At 39.5% G+C, this 17,947-nt stretch overlaps 1 protein-coding gene across 5 annotated transcripts in view; it reads left to right on the top strand.

Annotated features, from left to right (window-relative positions):
• The window catches only part of GSTCD (glutathione S-transferase C-terminal domain containing), a 142,657-nt gene extending 132,426 nt beyond the window's left edge, over nt 1-10,231 (top strand). For 4 of the 5 annotated variants that reach the window (XM_032794244.2, XM_032794241.2, XM_032794242.2 and 1 more), the window contains 2 exons: nt 2,582-2,651; nt 8,647-10,231. In XM_032794244.2, coding sequence (XP_032650135.1) covers nt 2,582-2,651; nt 8,647-8,783 — 207 coding nt within the window. In that variant the 3' untranslated portion in view covers nt 8,784-10,231. Of the gene's footprint in view, nt 1-2,581; nt 2,653-8,646 lie in introns of those variants that run through there. The other variant, XR_012655932.1, reaches the window with a different exon arrangement.
• The last annotated feature ends 7,716 nt before the right edge of the window (nt 10,232-17,947 follow it).

Below are 17,947 nucleotides of genomic sequence, written 5' to 3'. Positions count from 1 at the left end.
AACAAAGACTGTGAATGGCTTGCCAACTACAGAACCAGTTTCTCCTCCCTTGGTTTTCACACCTCAACTGCTAGAATAGGGCTTCATCCTCCCTGATTGAACTAACCTCGTTATCTCTAGTTTGCTTACTAGCACATATATACCTGCCCCTGGAAATTTCCACTACATTCATCTGACGAAGTGGGTATTCACCCACGAAAGCTCATGATCCAAAACGTCTCTTAGTCTATAAGGTGCCACAGGACTCTCTGCTGCTTTTAGGGCTATGATGGTTGTAGGCTTGCACCAAAAGACACTCAGAGGCTACATTTTTTATCTCTCCCTGAAGGATTGTTGGAAGGTAGGAACCAAACTACTTCACATATTTAGTTTTGACAACTTAGCAGAATTTGCTCTCTCCAGAGAGCAAGTTAACTAACTAAAAGCTAGATCATTTTAATTATGATGTTTGTTGTCCTGATAATGGCTGCACCATATCTACCATCAGGAAATGTGACAGGCTGCTATTTTTTTGAAGGGGAAATTACATAGTCGTTACCTGGACGCCAGTTAAACTTTCAGGTTGTCTTCACAGAAAAGTCAGATGTTTTTGTGTATTCATAAGCCAGTCCTCATTTTTCAAGTTAGTTGAGTGATAATGCTTACCTCAGAGTTCAGATCTGGTTTGACAAGCTGCGGAGCTGACGGGGGCAATGGGCTCTCTGGGTTGGGTGGCTCATTCTTTATATGAGAAAACTGAGTTGAGCGTGTTTCTTTGGAGACTTTTAAGTTGGAGCGTGGCCCTATCTAGGCTATGTTTCAGCCTGAGATATAGGAGCTACCCTTTATTCATTCACTGAAATGACAACTGCTTAGCTTCCCAGCTCAGAGTTGTTTTTACTTCCTGCTGCTTTCCCTTAATTGGAGACTCCTCCAGTACCTTTCCCTCTAGCTCCGACTGCCCCTCCTGTACCAAAGCCAGGTGCTTTTGGAAGCCTCTGCCTGATGTCTTAATTTGGAGCTCCTTCTGCCCTAACCAACTGCTCCAGCTTCTTTAAGCTTCCCAAACAGCTGTTCCAGCAGCCCTAGTAGCTGGTAAAACATTAGAAGTCAGGCAGACACATCTGAGCTTGCCCTCCCTTCACCTAATGCAGGGACTGAGCCTTTAAAAATCATCTCTTTATATTAGGAGTAATGGTCTCAGGTTGCAGTAGGGGAGGTCTAGATTGGATATTAGGAAACGCTATTTCACTAGGAGGGTGCTGAAGCACTGGAATCGGTTACCTAGGGAGGTGGTGGAATCTCCTTCCCTAAATGTTTTTAAGATCAGGCTTGACAAAACCCTGGCTGGGATGATTTAGTTGGGGATTGGTCCAGCTTTGAGCAAGGGGTTGGACTAGATGACCTCCTGAGGTTCCTTTTTAACCTTGATATTCTATGTTTCTATGAATAACCAAGAATGGAAGGATAACCTAGTTTGATTTAAGAAAATATAGTGCTCGTTTTCAGACCTCTAACTTTAGTTCTCTGTTACATTCCATAGAAAAGTTTCTCATGTCTGTATTGCCATCTCACATTACAGAGGGCTCTATAAAGCTGGACAATTCTGAAATAGTTCTTGCCAGTGGTGGTGCTAGCCCTTTGGGGACCCTAAGCAGGAATATTTTGCCCCTCCCAACACATAATAAAAAGTGAATGGGGGCTCTGTTTTGCTGCTTGGGGCCTTAAGCAGTTGCTTAGTCTGCTAATGCCTAGCACTGGCTCTGGTTGTGGTTGCTGGGTCTTAGCACTTGAAATTTCAGCTGTCCCACTTAGTATAGTTTTTAGGAGCATTCTTTTTAATTGTCATTTCATCATAATCTTTCGCCCTCCCACTGCAAGAATGGTTAACTTATGTACCCTTGCTTCATTTGTCTTGCTAGCCAAAGGCTAAAAATGGAAGTCAGAGTTAGTTCTTGATATCTTACAAGGGAGTTTCTACTTTTGTTTAAATTTATTTTGTGCTATAGAGTTAAGAGAGTTTCCCCACGTCAAGGTATGGAACACCAAAGTCCAATTTCAAATGGACTCTATACTGATTTGGGTGGAATTTGAGCAATGCAACGTTGACCTATCCCCAACAAGGGTGATGGTGATTCTTTCCTGCTTCAGAATCATTACTGATAGGAGACGCAGGATGTTTGAGTGCCCCCACACTCCAGTTTGAATGCTACCCACAAATGGGAAGAGGAGGTCCAAGACTCACCCTGTGGCAGCAGGATGGCTTGGCTGCCAATTGGTGCATATGGGAAGGGCTTAAGCAGCCTGAAGTATGCCACCCAAAAACGCTGCCCTGTTGTAGGGGCTACGTCCAGTTCCCCTGCTGAACGGAAGTAGAGAAGTCTGATCCAGAGACAAACTCACTGCCCCCAAAATATACACTTTCAAAGGCTGAAGTGGAGCTGAAATAAGTACAAGTATAAATTAATTTTAATAGAAAAATATTCAATACACATAGTTTTCTGGTACCTTTGAATGTTTAAATACATTTTTTATGTTGAAATTAAATAGCTGTTTTAAAGAGTAATGACATAAAACCATATTTCTGTACTTTTTATTCTAGGAGCACATGATTCTTTGCAGATTTGCAGATCAGACAGCTGTTCAGCTTCCACCCAAACGCAGACTAATAGGTATGCATTTCCACAGATCAGCTGTTGTGTAGAATATGTGCAATATATTTTGTGATGGGCTGAGCTTATGATATATGGGAAGCACCAGTACATTTATCAATAGGGAATTAAGTTTTCTCAGCACACTTACAGCAGTGAGTGATTCTATTGCTGCATCTTTTTTCACTGTGGTAGTGAAGTATTTTTCCTGGCTGAAGTTTTTAAAATATGAGCTAGAGTATAATTTGACATTTTATTGATCATTATGTCTCTACACCAACTCCTTCCCCCTCTATACTCTGAAAAGGGAGAAGACTTCCTGAAGTTCACTAGAGACCTCTCTAAAGCCAATCTAGTGCCCGTGAAAAGTATTTAGGTACTCTGGCAATGGGTGGCAGTATGAAACCCCTAGATATATTAAACATGATATAGTAGTTGGTGATAAATCATTTAAAAAAGTCTCTGACAAACATCCAAGGCCAGATGGGAACTGTCCAAGAATTGTGCAGAAAGTAGCAAAGATAGGAATATCTTTAGCAGAGATATTGAAAACTTCTTTGAAATCGAAGGACTTAAGTGACCAGAAAGGAAGTTGCTGTAACTCCTGTATGAAGGGGAATATCAAGGAAAGATACAGGAAGGACAGACCTATATACTGAACTTCACTAGTAAGAACAAGATACATTAGTCAGCGTGAATTTTTAAAGACTAAATAAGGACAATTAAATCTAGCAGCATTCTGAGAATGGTTAGTGTACTGGCTTCCAACTGATCTACTATTTGATACTATTCTGTTATCTACTGTTTGTGGGGAAAAAACAGTAATATATCTGTGGTAATGTGCAGTTCAGCTTTTAGCTATTTGATGTATTAAATAATAAATTATGTTTTTTTGTTTCACATTTTTATATTGTCATGGTATATAATAGCAAAAAGTACCTGCAGGTTGTGCATTTCCATGCAATTAATGACCAGCTGGGCAATGTGCATTGGTCTCTCACTTCTTTCAGTGACTCATTAAGTGCTGGAAAATGCCCTCACCTGTTGGCCATTATGGCTCAAGTCAGACATGTATTAATTTAAAAAAGAGGGGCTGATCCAAAGTAAAGGGGAAAGCTATTGTTTTTTCAAGGAAAGGCTTTTACTAGATCCCAGATGGAAATGTCCCCAGAACATAGACATTTGCTGGATGATATCTGAACCTAGAGCTACATCTTACAGCTCAAGTCCCTCTCTAGTTCTTGTGTAGAATAGTGACAAATGACAGATGTTCAAGAGCGGATAAAGAATTAGCTTAGCTGTGGCAGATGGATGTATCATTCCTCTGCAATATTTAATTTTCTAAATGGAAAAGGGAGACTACAAACTAGTTTCGAATACAAAAACCAACAACAATTCAAGCCAAGATAGGGCAGACGCTGTTGGGGAGTGAAGGTGGATATTCTTGGCTCAAAACCACTTATGAAATACATCAAAGGCAGTAGGAGCAACTAATCTAAATACATTTTTAAAAGCTGCACTTGCGGCATTCAAGGAATTTCCTATAGTTCAGACTACTAAAGAGAATACTGCAGATTTTGAGATAATTTCCAATTTTACTTAAAAATAGATATGATTATTTTGCTATCCCACTGTATTTAGACAGAAAAAAAATTGTCAGGATTACAGCTGACAATTATACTCCACCCACTGAGAAGGGTGTCTCCTCTTTTGCTTGTGAGATAGCCATGGGAGATGGGAAGGAAACTGCCAGTTCAAAAGAGAGGGAAGGGACAGCAAATGAGCTTCTGTCAGCCTTTTGATACAAATGTCAGGTGTTTTTGAATTTTCAACTTTTTGTATGTTCTCTGTCTCATAGAAATTGTACATTTTTCGTCACAAACTTGTTTCCCCAAGGAGAAAAAAAAAACTTCATTGATATTTTTATTTTAAAACTAACATAATTTTTTCTATTCTATTATTTTCCATTCCATTCCATTAGACATTAGACTATTCTATTCTACTGAAAAATCTTTATGGAGGTGTGGTTGCTGTGGATTAAGTTTTGTTTAAACTGAAGGTCGGACCACATTTATGTTAGATTCATGTTCTTTTGACAAGACAAGATCAGGTATTGAAAAGCTACATCAATGCACTTCAGATTTTCTTTTTAACGAAGAGTTTTAAATGATTGAAAGCATGGGAAGAATTTTGGAGGGATGTGTGTGTTTTTTTTTCTATATTTGTAGATAGTGAGAAAGTGGCTTATTCTGCTTTTTTTCCAGTATTTTAAGATTGAGAAAAAATGATATATGTAGCAATGCTTACTGTGGGTCACACAACTTCTGTAAAATCGGACGGGTTTATTGACTTGTCATACTGCTCACGTGTCTCCAGATAAGCACCTCAAGTTTAAAGGCCTGGTCACAACAGTTCAGCCTGTTTATCTATCAGTGGTAGTTATATAGTACCAATTACTGTCGGGTATCTGTGATGAAAAAACTGCTGATTTAACCCAAACAGTTACCCAGAAAAACATAATTCCCTGTTAAATAATGAAGACCTCTGTACCTCCTCCATCAGAACATAATCACTTCCTTTCCCACTCTTCTCTGTGGTGCAAACTGGGCATTTTGATACCTATTGTGCCCAATAATAGCATCCAGGCCCAAGCAGTGATGTCGCAAGCATCAATCCAGCCTACCTAGTATTCCCTATCTGATCCCAGTACTGGCTCATATATCTAAGATAAATCTCACTGAGACCAGCAGGGGAACAGGGCCCAAGTTGTGACAGATATTCCAACCCAGACTCCCAGATGAACAATAAGTAACAATTACTTCATTATAATCACATGGTATATACATGTGCACAGAAGTTTGTCAGTCTGCCATGGAAGGACATTTTCTTCCTAACCCCAAACACAGGGATCAGTGCTACAGTGCAACTAAACACATACCAAGCTTGGCAAGATTTGTAATCCGTTTGCCAAAATGGGAGTGGTAGGGGAAGATCTATACCAGGGAAGCAAATAAAACTGCCAGACTGTCACATCCCTGAACTATTCCCACCCATCCTACCCCATTAATCACTCCAACCAATCTGTGTCTCTATTGTGTTCAAAGCCACCAGTCAGAATTAGCTGTGTTCATGCTAAAATCAGCTGAGGGGTCCAAATTCCACCAACCGCTGGAACCATCTTAGTAGAGGTGAAGCATTATGTTTTCTGTGTGACTCAGCAATCTGCGTTTTAATTATGCAGAAGAAAATGCTTGTGACCATCCATTTGTTATGGAAAAATAGTAAGTAGATTGAACTCAGTACAGCTTAATATTTAAAGAGAAATGTTTAAATATGATATGCAGCTCTGCATCTGTGTGCCAGATTTTGTGCAATGTACTGTAATGGCTCTCCAATCCCAAATGCATTAAATTGTATTATTTTATCAAGCCATAGATAAGAGCATAGGATCATGAAAAGGAGAGACTATAGTAGCTTTTGCATCTTGTTCAGGACTTTATAATCATGAATCTTTAATACATCTCAAGTAAACTGATGAAACTTTCTTGTAAGAGTTGTGAAAATGCTGAAAGTTCCACCTTTTCTGTGAATTATTGTTCAGATAGTTTGGACATAGATAGGAACTAAATGTATTGAATAATATTCACTTGAAATCTGTAAAGAAAACATAAACCTTTGGCTTTATTTTACTATCCTACAAAATTCTAAATCAAGAACAATTCAGACTTTTCCTCTACAGTTGCTCAGATTTATTCCCAAATATGTTTCTAAAATGAAGTTTTCGTTTCCATTTCTAGAAGTAATTAGACTGTATGTAACTGATGAGGACAGAGACATGCATAGAATTAAGCGGCAGTCTGCAATTTTTATTAAACTGTAACACAAGGGAGGGGGCACTACCTGCCCACTATTCATACTCTCCAATACCGGGCATTTAATTAGTTTCAATACAAGGATTACAGGGATCTTTACCATATAATCCATAATTGACATTAGGTAGGTTCACAATGGAGGCTAGGCTCTCCTCAGCCTACCCCCCAGTACTCTGCTCTCCCTCAGTGCTAGCACCTTCCCCCCCTGCGAGAGGGACAGGGATTTGCAGCAGGGTGAGGACTTTGACCCCCAAAGGTTCACCTTATCACATAATCCCAAGGTTGGGAACCATTCATTTTATTCTCTTAATTGCATTGGAAACTGGCTGCAAATTGCAATGAATAAACAACTCCACCACAGTACCTCAGTTAGAAATTAACTGTGTTCCTACTCAACCCCCTGTGGCTTGAAGGTGCTGCAAGGAAGGCAAAAAACTCCCAGGTGCCCTTCCAATTGCAGAAAAAATTCTATCCTGACCCAGGCCGCCCAGAGGATTCAGGGGTGCTGGGGTGGGTCTCCTGTCGCCGAATTGCCGCCGAAGACCCAGCACTTTGGCAGCGGGTCCCAGGGCGGAAGGACCCTCTGCCGCGGGTCTTTGGGGCACTTCAGCAGCGGGTCCTAGAGCAGAAGGACCCCCCGCTGCTGAATTGCCGCCAAAGACCCGGAGCGGAAGGAGCTCCAGGGGTCCAAACCCCATGAGAGTTTTCTGGGGCCCCTGGAGGAAGTGAAGGGGCCCCAAAAAACTCTCAAATTGCCCACTTGCGCCACCCCTCCCGGCGGCCCTGTCCTGACCCCCCTAAACAGGCAGTTGGCTAGACCCGCAGCATCTGTCAGACCAGGTTCCCATTCCTACTTCAGGTGGGTAGAGTGGGCTACTGTAATGGAATTGAAAGAGGCTCCATATGACCCCTGCGTTGGGCTATATCCTGGGAGCTGGGGAGTGCTGATCAATCAACACCCCTCTCCCCCAGCAGGCCAGTGGGTTCCAGAGACTTCCGTGGGCAGGAGTTACCTACTGTCCCTTGGCGAGTGTAAATAAAAATATAGGTGAAACGGGGGAAAGCAGATTTAGAGATGTGGGTACATCTGGATTAGGCTGCTTCTAGATTCTAAGTTATTTACTGCTCAGTTTTTCTGATGTCACTAGTAATTGAACAATGTTCATTAATGTTATTAATGATCTGGATGATGGGATGGATTTCCACTCTCAGCAAGTTCACGGATGACTAAGCTGGGGGGAGAGGTAGATACACTAGAGAGTAGCACAATATGGTCCAGAGTGACCTAGACAAATTGGAGGATTGGGCCAAAAAAAATTTGATGAGGTTCAACAAGGTCAAGTGCAGAGTCCTGCAATTAGGATGGAAGAATCCCATGCACCGCTATAGGCTAGAGACCAACTGACTAAGCAGCAGCTCTGTAGAAAAGGACCTGGGGATTACAGTGGATGAGAAGCTGGATATGAGTCAGCAGTGTACCCTTGTTGCCAAGAAGGCTAATGGCATATTGAGCTGCATTAGTAGGAGCATTGCCCGCAGATTGAGGGAAGTGATTATTTCCCTCTATTCGGCACTAGTGAGGCCACATCTGGAGTATTGCATCCAGTCTTGGGTCCCCCGCTACAGATGTGGACAGATTGGAAAGAGTCCAGCGGAGGGCAACGAAAATGATCAGGGAGCTGCGGCACATGACTTACGAGAAGAGGCTGAGGGAACTGAGCTTGTTAAGTCTGCAGAAGAGAAGAGTGAGAGGGGATTTGATAGCAGCCTTCAATTACCTGAAGGGGGATTCCAAAGAGGATGGAGCTCGGCTGTTTTCAGTGGTGGCAGATGACAGAACAAGGAGCAAAGGTCTCAGGTTTCAGTGTGGGAGGGCTCGGTTGGATATTAGGAAACACTGTTTCACTAGGAGGATGGTGAAGCACTGGGATTAATTACCTAGGGAGGTGGTGGAATCTCCATCCTTAGAGGCTTTTAAGGCCTGGCTTGACAAAGCCCTGGCTGAGATGATTTAGTTGAGGTTTCTTCCAACCCTAATCTTCTGTGATTCTAATGCCAAAGGGAATATTTCCTTGTACATCATATATTTCTGCTAAAAAGTAAGTAAGTCTTTTAATGTTGCTGTCTTTGTTCTGGTATTCTAGGAAAACACTGTATGGGGCTGGTGGATCTGGATCGGGCATGGGCTGCAGAAGGATGCAACTACTCTGTCCAAGTGATGTCCATGGAGCCAGAAAGTTGCTCTCCAAAGAACAACATGGTAGTGGGTGTCCCTATTTAGGTTAAAAGATCTATATTTGATTTTAATTCAGGCATCAATGATGAACAATGCCTGATAACATCCAGGGGTTCAAACTGCTGAGAAGCAGACATCAAACATCCTGAACCCATGGTCTTCAGAAAAGGAAGTAGCAGGAAAAGGTTTGGAAAGTTGGCTGCCTACAGAGCATCACAAATCCTACTTATAATATGTTATTAAATGACTGCTGGCTTTCATAATGAGAATCCTCTGAACCATTCACCTGCCCACAGAGTAATATCCACCAGTAAATGTTGGAAAAGTTTTGGTTTCATTGCTTGAAAGGTGATTTTCTTTTAAGTACTGCCATCTCTGCTGGTCTTTCACATTTGAAATTACAGCTGAAAACCATATTTATGTTCACAGGCTAAGTATTTATCTGACAGTAATGTAGGTCTCCAGATGGACAGTAAGAGCTGCTGAATGTTTTGTACTTAAATTTGAAAAATCTAGTCACATATTTATGATGTGACTTTTTATGAGCAGTCTATACAATAATAGATTGTACATACTGTATGCTATTCGTTGACTTTTTGTTATAAAATGTCTGCACTGTAGAACAGTATTGTTTTTCATAAAGATCCTTGAAATACTTTCTGCATCATTCTACTCATCAAAATGCATATTTATAATCTCTTAATTTGTTTTTAACATTTTTAATTTCTTTGGATATGTGGCATGAGAATTTTGTGCTCAGGAATCTGAGAGAGTGGACAGCCTCTGAGAGCAAAATCCTTCTGTTTATCCACTGGATGGACAGACAGGCAGACACTGTGTGAGCCTCCTTATTAGAGCTGGATGTGTAACAGAGTTTTTTGGTTGCTGGCCGAAAAGAAAAAAAATGTTTCAGATTATTCTAGAAATGAAATTTTTCAACATTTTTGGTAAATCAAATGATGATGATAATTTCAGGTTGAATAAAATGTTTTATTTGTCCTGAATTGAAATGTGTTGTTTCCATTTTGAGCATTTAACATTTTTAATAAAATTAAAGGAAATTTTGAAATAAAAAGTAATTTTGAATCAAAAGATCAAAATGTTTCATTTAAAAATGTCAAAACAAAACATTTAGATATTTTAGATTTTTTTAAAGAAAATAATTTTGGCAAAATTGACATGAATTCACAAAATGTGTTTGTCGCTGAATCTGCATTATTCACCAAAAAAAAAAAAATGACACCTATATGCCTCATACCTCACCGCTAACCTTGGCAAGGATTGCTCTTCATCTTAGATTGAGAAACTGATTGCCTGTGCTGGCTGATTTCTGTGCCATTCCTAAAACAGAGAAATGGTCATACTTGGAAATGCTGAATTTTTATCTGTCATCTTCACTTATTTTTACTAAATTTAAAATTTGTACACAATTGCATTATGGGAACCCTGTGAAAATATCAACCATATATATGTTACAGTAAAAGGAAAATTAACCTCTTGTGTAATAGCATCTTTATATCCTAATTTAAATTAGTAGCATCATTCACTGAGACTAACACAAATCAAAATAGAATATAATGAATTTGCTTGAGGGGTCTGCTGATTTGGTGCATTTATGAATTTTGCAATTTGTTTAAAATATAACTACGGTTTGGTCAATGTGGATGTCATCTATTTTATGGTTACATCTCCAAAGGGTCTAGGTGTCTTTTTGTGGGAATGGCAATGGAAGCCTACATGCTGTTTCATTTAGAGATGCAGGCCTACACTTCGTACCCGTATCTTGAATTTTTGACTACACTACGGTGCTTTTACAGTAACTTATTGACAGGTCAGGGAAGAAAGTGTGATCTTATTCTTGTATCATTCTAGTAACAGTGAAGAAACTGCACATTGTGGGCTGAGAATCTAGCCCAAATATATAACAGCATCTGATGCCTCCTGTATTTTCTCAGGCATGCCCAAAGAGAAGTTAGTTTTAGAGGCAGCAGTAACTTGTTCCAAATCTGGATACTATCTCAATTAAATTGACTTCTACTGAATCCAGGCATAAAGTGTGGAAAGAGGAATTTTTTGCACCGAAGGAAGACTCACTAGGGTAAATCACACGGTGCAGGCTCCATTTGTCTACTCTAGAGGCTTGCATCAGAGAGAGACATCTATCTAAGCAAGCCCTATGCTGTTAGTTTTAAGCCTGGTGATTTAAGGGGTAGGCTTTTCTGGTCAGTATCCCCGTCTAGTATCCTACTGTAACAGATGGTTTTTCTATGAACTTACATTTATAAGTTGATATCATACTTATAAAATCTCTAGAGTTTCTGTTTGAATAATCTGTTGTTTTCTTTTGGATCCATGAATAAGGAAAAAGGGGCTGGGGCTGGGAGCTAACATTGAGCTAACGTCTGCAGACATCTGCCCACGAGATGCCCATTGAATAAAAGGGAAAAAAAACCCAGTAATCATAGGAAGCAGGGAAGAAAATTCTGGGGAAAGGTCAAGGTAGTCATCTATGTGTGGATGTCTTTATTTCTGCCCTTTTTCTTTCTGTGTTTCTGTTATGTGAGTTAGCTGCTTTCTAAATCTCTCAATACATTTTAGCATTGCTGTATTTATGTGGAACTAATACACAAATACATACATCCTGGGTGCGGGCAGTATGCGTCCTTATTATCTTCTTAATTTAATCTTATTGAAATACATGAAGATGACATTGATATTGTTCCGTTAAACTGATCTTCTAGTTAATTATGAAAGACATATTTGTTGTCAGATTATTTATTACTTGTTTCTACAATGATACATGTAAAACATTTTGTTCGTGGGGCTGCAAAAATTCTAGATTGGGATTTTTTCCAGGCACGGGAATACTTGACTTCCAGTTAGTGGTCTGATGGACCTTTAGAACATGCTTTCAAAAGTAATCTTATGGAATCAATAGCAGAAATGGCACTTTGGATACCAGACTTCAAAGGATTAATATGATCTTGTAATATAATGATATAACTGTGACAAACAGCAGGTCCTGGCAAGAGGCACAGTTATTCTCATTATAAATTTTTTTTTATCTTTTTTCTTATACATACTATCTGCATTTTTCAGCTAAGATTTTTGTTTGGGATTAGTGAACATGCTCTGCCCATGATTTCCGTTCTTCATTTATTAGAACCATATTGAACTAGAAATGTTAAATAAAGACTGTGAGAATGGCTGAGCCATTACACACATTGAATCTATTTCCCCATGTTAAGTATCCTCATAGCTTCTTGTCAAACTGTCTGAAATGGGCTATCTTGAATATCACTACAAAGGTTTTTTTTCTCCTGCTGACAACAGTTCATCTTAATTAATTAGCCTGTTAGAGTTGGTTGGGCAACTCCCACCTTCTCATGTTGTCTGTACTTATATATATCTCCTCACTATATATTCCAGTCTATGCATCCGAGGAAGTGGGCTGTAGCCCACAAAAGCTTATGCTCAAATAAATTTGTTAGTCTCTAAGGTGCCACAAGTACTCCTGTTCTTTTTTTAGAATTGTGTTCTTCCTTGAAAGATTATTGGATACCTAAGGTGACAGTCCCTCAGTTTTACAAATGTTCCTAAATCTTTTCTGTAAGCACAGATAATAGTAAAGTTGAAAGTTCCATATGTGATTTCTACTGTGATCATTGTATATGATTCCATGTTTGCTGGTGTGTGACTCAATCTGAATTCCTCTAGATCAGTGGTTCTCAACCTATTTATCATTGTGAGCCGCAGGTTGAGAACCACAGCATCCCACTCCCTTCCCTGTAAATTCCCCCCGATAGACACCCTGTGCCCAGCGCCTCACGCCCAGAGACCCCACAGAGTGGGGCCAGGAGCAGATCCTGACCCCATGGGGCCAGCCAGCAGCCCTGGACCCTGCCATGGGGGGCCAGCCAGCAGCTGGGAACCTGGACCCCGCTGCACGGCCCAGCGGCCTTTAGCACGCAGCTGGGCCACAGCCATATGCTAATTGGGCTGCATGTGACCCATGGGCCGCGGGTTGAGAACTGCTGCTCTAGATTATCCCAAAATTACTACTTTGAAAAGAATGAAGGCGCCTAATAACATGTTTTACCTATTGACAAGGCTAGCTTTAAAGTGGTATTTATACAGTACATTAACAAAAAGGAGATACACAAAAACATTCCACATACAAAAACTTTCACTTAAACGATCAGTGGCTTTCATGGGTTAAATTCAGTAGCTTCTAGCAAATTCCAAAATTATACCAAAACATTAAATGAAGCTTTAGGTTTCCTAAATGAATAACTGATTAAAGTTATATGCAAAAGGTGAAGCTCAGAACTTTTTTCATTTGACTTTTAATTATGTCTCTCTAATTGACCAGATGCATGACTGCATAGTTAAGGGTGTAAAAGCTGCCTCTTCCCACAATCCCTGGTTCCACTCAAAATAATTGAAAATGTTTGAAAATTCTCCTGGTTAATCTCAGGCTTGAGGAAACATATTTTGAATAAATTAAAAATAAATCACTCAAACCATTTTTGAGTGGAAAAGTAACGGACTTCAGACTTTTGTAATACGTGTCAAATGGTTTATTTGCTACCTTGTAATTTAAAACAAGCATGGGCTCAAGAATTTAAATTTGTTACCTACTTTCTTACTTCCTTAGAACTAGTGGTTGAGATGAGATCATTTGGAGCAAAACTGAACAGTCTGAGGTTTTTCTGTTAACTGACTAAACAGTCAGTGATTCCAGAGATTAAATTCTTCATAGACTCTTTGGCCCTCACCCATTAGTCTGTTTCATCTACTTTTTGCACATTGGTACAAGCCCTGATTGTGAACCTCTCTAGGGCAAGGATGGTCTTTGTTACTAGTTTGTACACCACCTACTTCAGCGTGGCCTGATGCTTGCTAGGGGGTCCCTAGGTGCTACTAACACAAAGACTGAATACCAGTAATATTAATTAGTGGCCATTCCAGTACTAACCTATTCAGTAACTAACTTAATAAAAATAAGTTTCTAGCCATTATTCAATATTCTTTAGAAATGTAAGCCAGGCACCAGAGTTGAAAGTTTACCAAAACTCAGTCTTGTTTATCAATCACAAGCCCTGAGTCATTAAACTCCAATACTCCTACCATACATTCCGGTTTCCAATAGATGGCATCTTCTATCCTTCTCCCGACCAGTACGCTCCCCATATGGCTTTAGCAGCTTCCCTGCCATTATCACAGAGATAAACTGTCAGTGTCATTCCTCCCTCTGGTTTTAAGAGTTAGAACAGTACTATTCAGTATACACAATGGGTGAAATCCTGGCTGCACTGAAGTCAATGGCAAAACTCCCATTGACTTTAATGAGACCATAATTTAACCTTTTGACTTTAAACAAATGAGATGTTAAATTAACAAAGGGTTACAAAGAACACAGAATTTCCAACAAGGAGCTAAAAGGGTGTGTAAATTGTTGCAAAGTGTCTTGACTAAATGGCATCACCCAGAAACCCTCTCCCCTTAAACAAATAGGTTACCAAGACTAAGGCCACGTCTGGACTACGCGCCGTATCGGCGCGTTAAAATCGATTGCTTGGGGATCGATATATCACGTCTAATCTAGACGGGATATATCGATCCCTGAGCGCGCTTATATCGGTTCTGGAACTCCACCAACCCCAACGGAGTTCCGGAATCGACATGGCGAGCCGCGGACATCGATCCCGCGCGGTGAAGACGGGTGAGTAAATCGATTTTAGATATTCGACTTCAGCTACGTTATTCACGTAGCTGAAATTGCGTATCTAAAATCGATTTTACCCTGTAGTGTAGACCAGCCCTAACAGTAACACAGCAGAGGAAAATGGCTCTGGAATGCAGCGAAACTGGAAAAAGGGTATAAACCCAGAACAAGCTCTCAGCACTATCACAAATGGGTGAATCTGGTAAAAAGTATGAGATACCAGAATGGAGCAGACACCCAGGCAACATGGGTCATAGCTCACACAAGCACCAAGGCTAATGTGTAACATAATGACAACATGGAGAACACAGCCAGCAACTGTGTACAGTGTGTGGCCAAAGCAAATAAGACACAGAAACACAGTGGAAAGTCAATAATGTATTAACAATGGGAAAGCATTTCACAGATTGATCATAAAATAATCTAGGGGCATACATATGTTAGATTGTATTGCAACTCTGTTTAACCACATCTTCCATAGAAATCTCATAAAATAAGCATCATACTACCAATTCAAGAACACAAATGCACAGTGTACAGAGCCCAATTTCAGCTCACTTTTTCTGTCGTGATGTCTGAGATTGTAAGATACTACAAGACAAGACAGTGTCATTTGCTTGTCATGTTGATCAGCTATTTATGTACACTTCCTCTGCCAGGTCTAGTTCATCATGATTATCTGGCAACAAGTGATCTGAGAGCACAGAAATAATGTAATGCTGCCCCTGTCGCTGCTGGTTATGCCTACTGTTGTACTTATCACAACTTCTTTTCAGTGCATTTGCCCTCTCAGAGCATGGTTAGCTCCTCATTACCACCTTGGTTGATGCACCAGGGTTACCAGTTTTGGTGCCAGTTATCCTCCTCTGATACTAAAAACGTCCACTTTGAGTTACACAGTGTAATTGGACAATCTAGCCCTATCAGGTTTTTTGTTCGGGCACTAAAACAATTTAGATAATCAGGCAGCAATATAAGTAGCTATGAAACTGAGATAAACTGGTGACAAACTAAAGTCTCATAAGCATAAAACCCTTAGGATACAGTCAATAAAAAAGAAAAGACATTTCCACCTCCTAGCTAGTATATCACACTTGCTGTAACTTAAGTCTAATTTCAGAAAAGCTCTTTGATTGTCTTTCTGTTTACTGTAACACGTCAACATATATAGTTCATGTTAAAATTCCCACCAAACTACATAGGTTGTAATTTCATCTGCTAAGGGTGGTGTCCTTTTGAATAGTGGTGATGGTGGGTTTTGTTTTCTTCTCACAATACTTGTTTTCTAATCCAAATCTCATGCCATGAATATTTTTTAAATTGTTAACAGTTTTTAAAAGCCTGATTTAGTTTCGGATTACATGTCAATGTACTTCTAGGGCACTGTATTTTATTTTAGAAAGTCATTGTTACTTAGCAATCAAAATTTGTAACACTTTTAAAAGTATTTGTTGCTATTTGTGTATATTATTTTCAGATTATGATTAGGATTTTACTAGGAGGCTTATAGAAGACACATTTTAGAAAGAGAAAAGGATGTTATTCTCGTCAGTGTCTCAATCCACCATGAACTGATACCAATCTTACACTGGGTCATATACAGGAAGTCACAATCCATAATGATTATATACTCCAAATTCCAAGTTATATCAGTAAAGCTGAAATGGAAACATCTCATAATAGACATCCTTAGGCAAATAAAAATTAACACAGAAACACTACATTACAGTATGTGAAAGACTCAAGAAACAACTAGGACAAAACATGCAAATATAAACATGTAAAATATATGTTGCAGAAAATTGCAAAAGCATTACATGTCATCCCTGGAGAGTTCTTGAGAGAAATGATGGGACAGTAAATCTATCCCCAGTGGCTGTACTGTGACCCACTGTGTGGAAAACCCAATCCAGGCTTTTGTTCCCCACGGGGAGCACACTCAGTCCCTTGGAGGAAGGAATTAAAGAATGTGTCACACAATAGCAACTCTTCTGTACACTGAAAGAGAGGCATTGATGGGCTCTAAAGCTTCCCCAGGCCTTGGGTGAACATGTTATGGCTAAGAAATGAGGTCTTGTTGTGAAATGTGTTTAAGCAAGGAGGAAATGGATGGATTTTCATGGTTAAGTAATAAATGTGGAGGAGTCTGGTATTAAAATGCCATATTTTATGGATTATGAAAAAAGTCAGAAAGCAGCTGCTTCTCCATTGAAGAACATCTTACAAATGTACTGCATGATCTTTATGCCTACAGACATGTGAGGTGAGGTGCTTCTTGTATATGGATTGAAGGTGGGAGGGAGGGAAGTTGTTTGAGAGGAACACTCTCTAGCAAAGCTCAGCTATACTGATTTTCAATGTATGTTTAAAAACATAGCCTTCTGGCATTTACTGGACTATAGATCCGTAGCGGGTTATTTATCGCTGTTGGAGTTGGAACAGTGAGAAGGGCTGCTTATGCAGTTTTGTAACTAGATTTATTTAAGACCTGGTTGTATTCAGCCTGTCATGCATGCAGATGCAATGGCACATTAAAGATTTTTACATAAAATGATGTTTATGCATTTTAACAGCTTATATCGAATGGATTTTCTTATAGTTTTACAAAGAAAATATCCTCAAAAGATGTTCTGTGGTAACATCAGCAAGATAGTGCATATCGTGGCATCATATGGAGTGAACTCATGAGCCTGAGAACCTAAAAAGAAGAAAAAGGTAAAGTATAAAAGAATTGTATATAGTAGTTTACATGTTTTTTAATAAAATGCAGAATTAGTCTGTGGAACTCACTGCCACAAGATATCACGGGGGCTGAATTCTTGGCAGGATTTTTAAGAAAGAATAGTCTTTTTCAAGGCTATAGAACATCCATTGTTACAATAGACAGGCTAACAATTATGAGGGATATAAGTCTTCATGTTCATACTGGAAGTGGTTATCTATTTCACAACAGTCTATTACAAAGATTGAGGGATATATCTGTGAAGCAGGGCACCAGTGCTGGCCACTGGTGCAGATAAGTTACTGGACTAGATGTGTCATTGTCTGATCCATTGTGGCAATTCCTGTGTTCCGTTCTTTGTAAATGCCCCTCTAACTGGAGCCTACAGTAACGGATCTTTTTTTTTTTTTAAACTGGGCTGCTTCCTGTTGATGTAGTGTAATTTTTGAACAGCTAACATTTTTTCCATGTACCTCACCATAAATTGTAGATTCTATTTATGGATGGATATTCGCTTTCATACTCCAATTGTTATAGTTCATGAACTATAATATATGTCATTATAGTAGGATGGAAGCTATGATAGTGTAGCAGACTGGCAATAATTCTGGATTTTTTAAATTTTTTAAAAAGATTCATTCAACAAAAACTTCTCTAAAAGAACATTATGGGTCTTCAGCTAGTGGCCAGTAGTTATAATAGCTGCACGCAACTGTGCACATTATTTTTTGCATGCTCCCAGCTAATATGTACAAATAT

This window comes from Chelonoidis abingdonii, chromosome 5 (assembly GCF_003597395.2).
Source record: "Chelonoidis abingdonii isolate Lonesome George chromosome 5, CheloAbing_2.0, whole genome shotgun sequence".
NCBI lineage: Eukaryota > Metazoa > Chordata > Testudines > Testudinidae > Chelonoidis > Chelonoidis abingdonii.
This window is presented reverse-complemented; position numbering and strand designations above follow the sequence as displayed.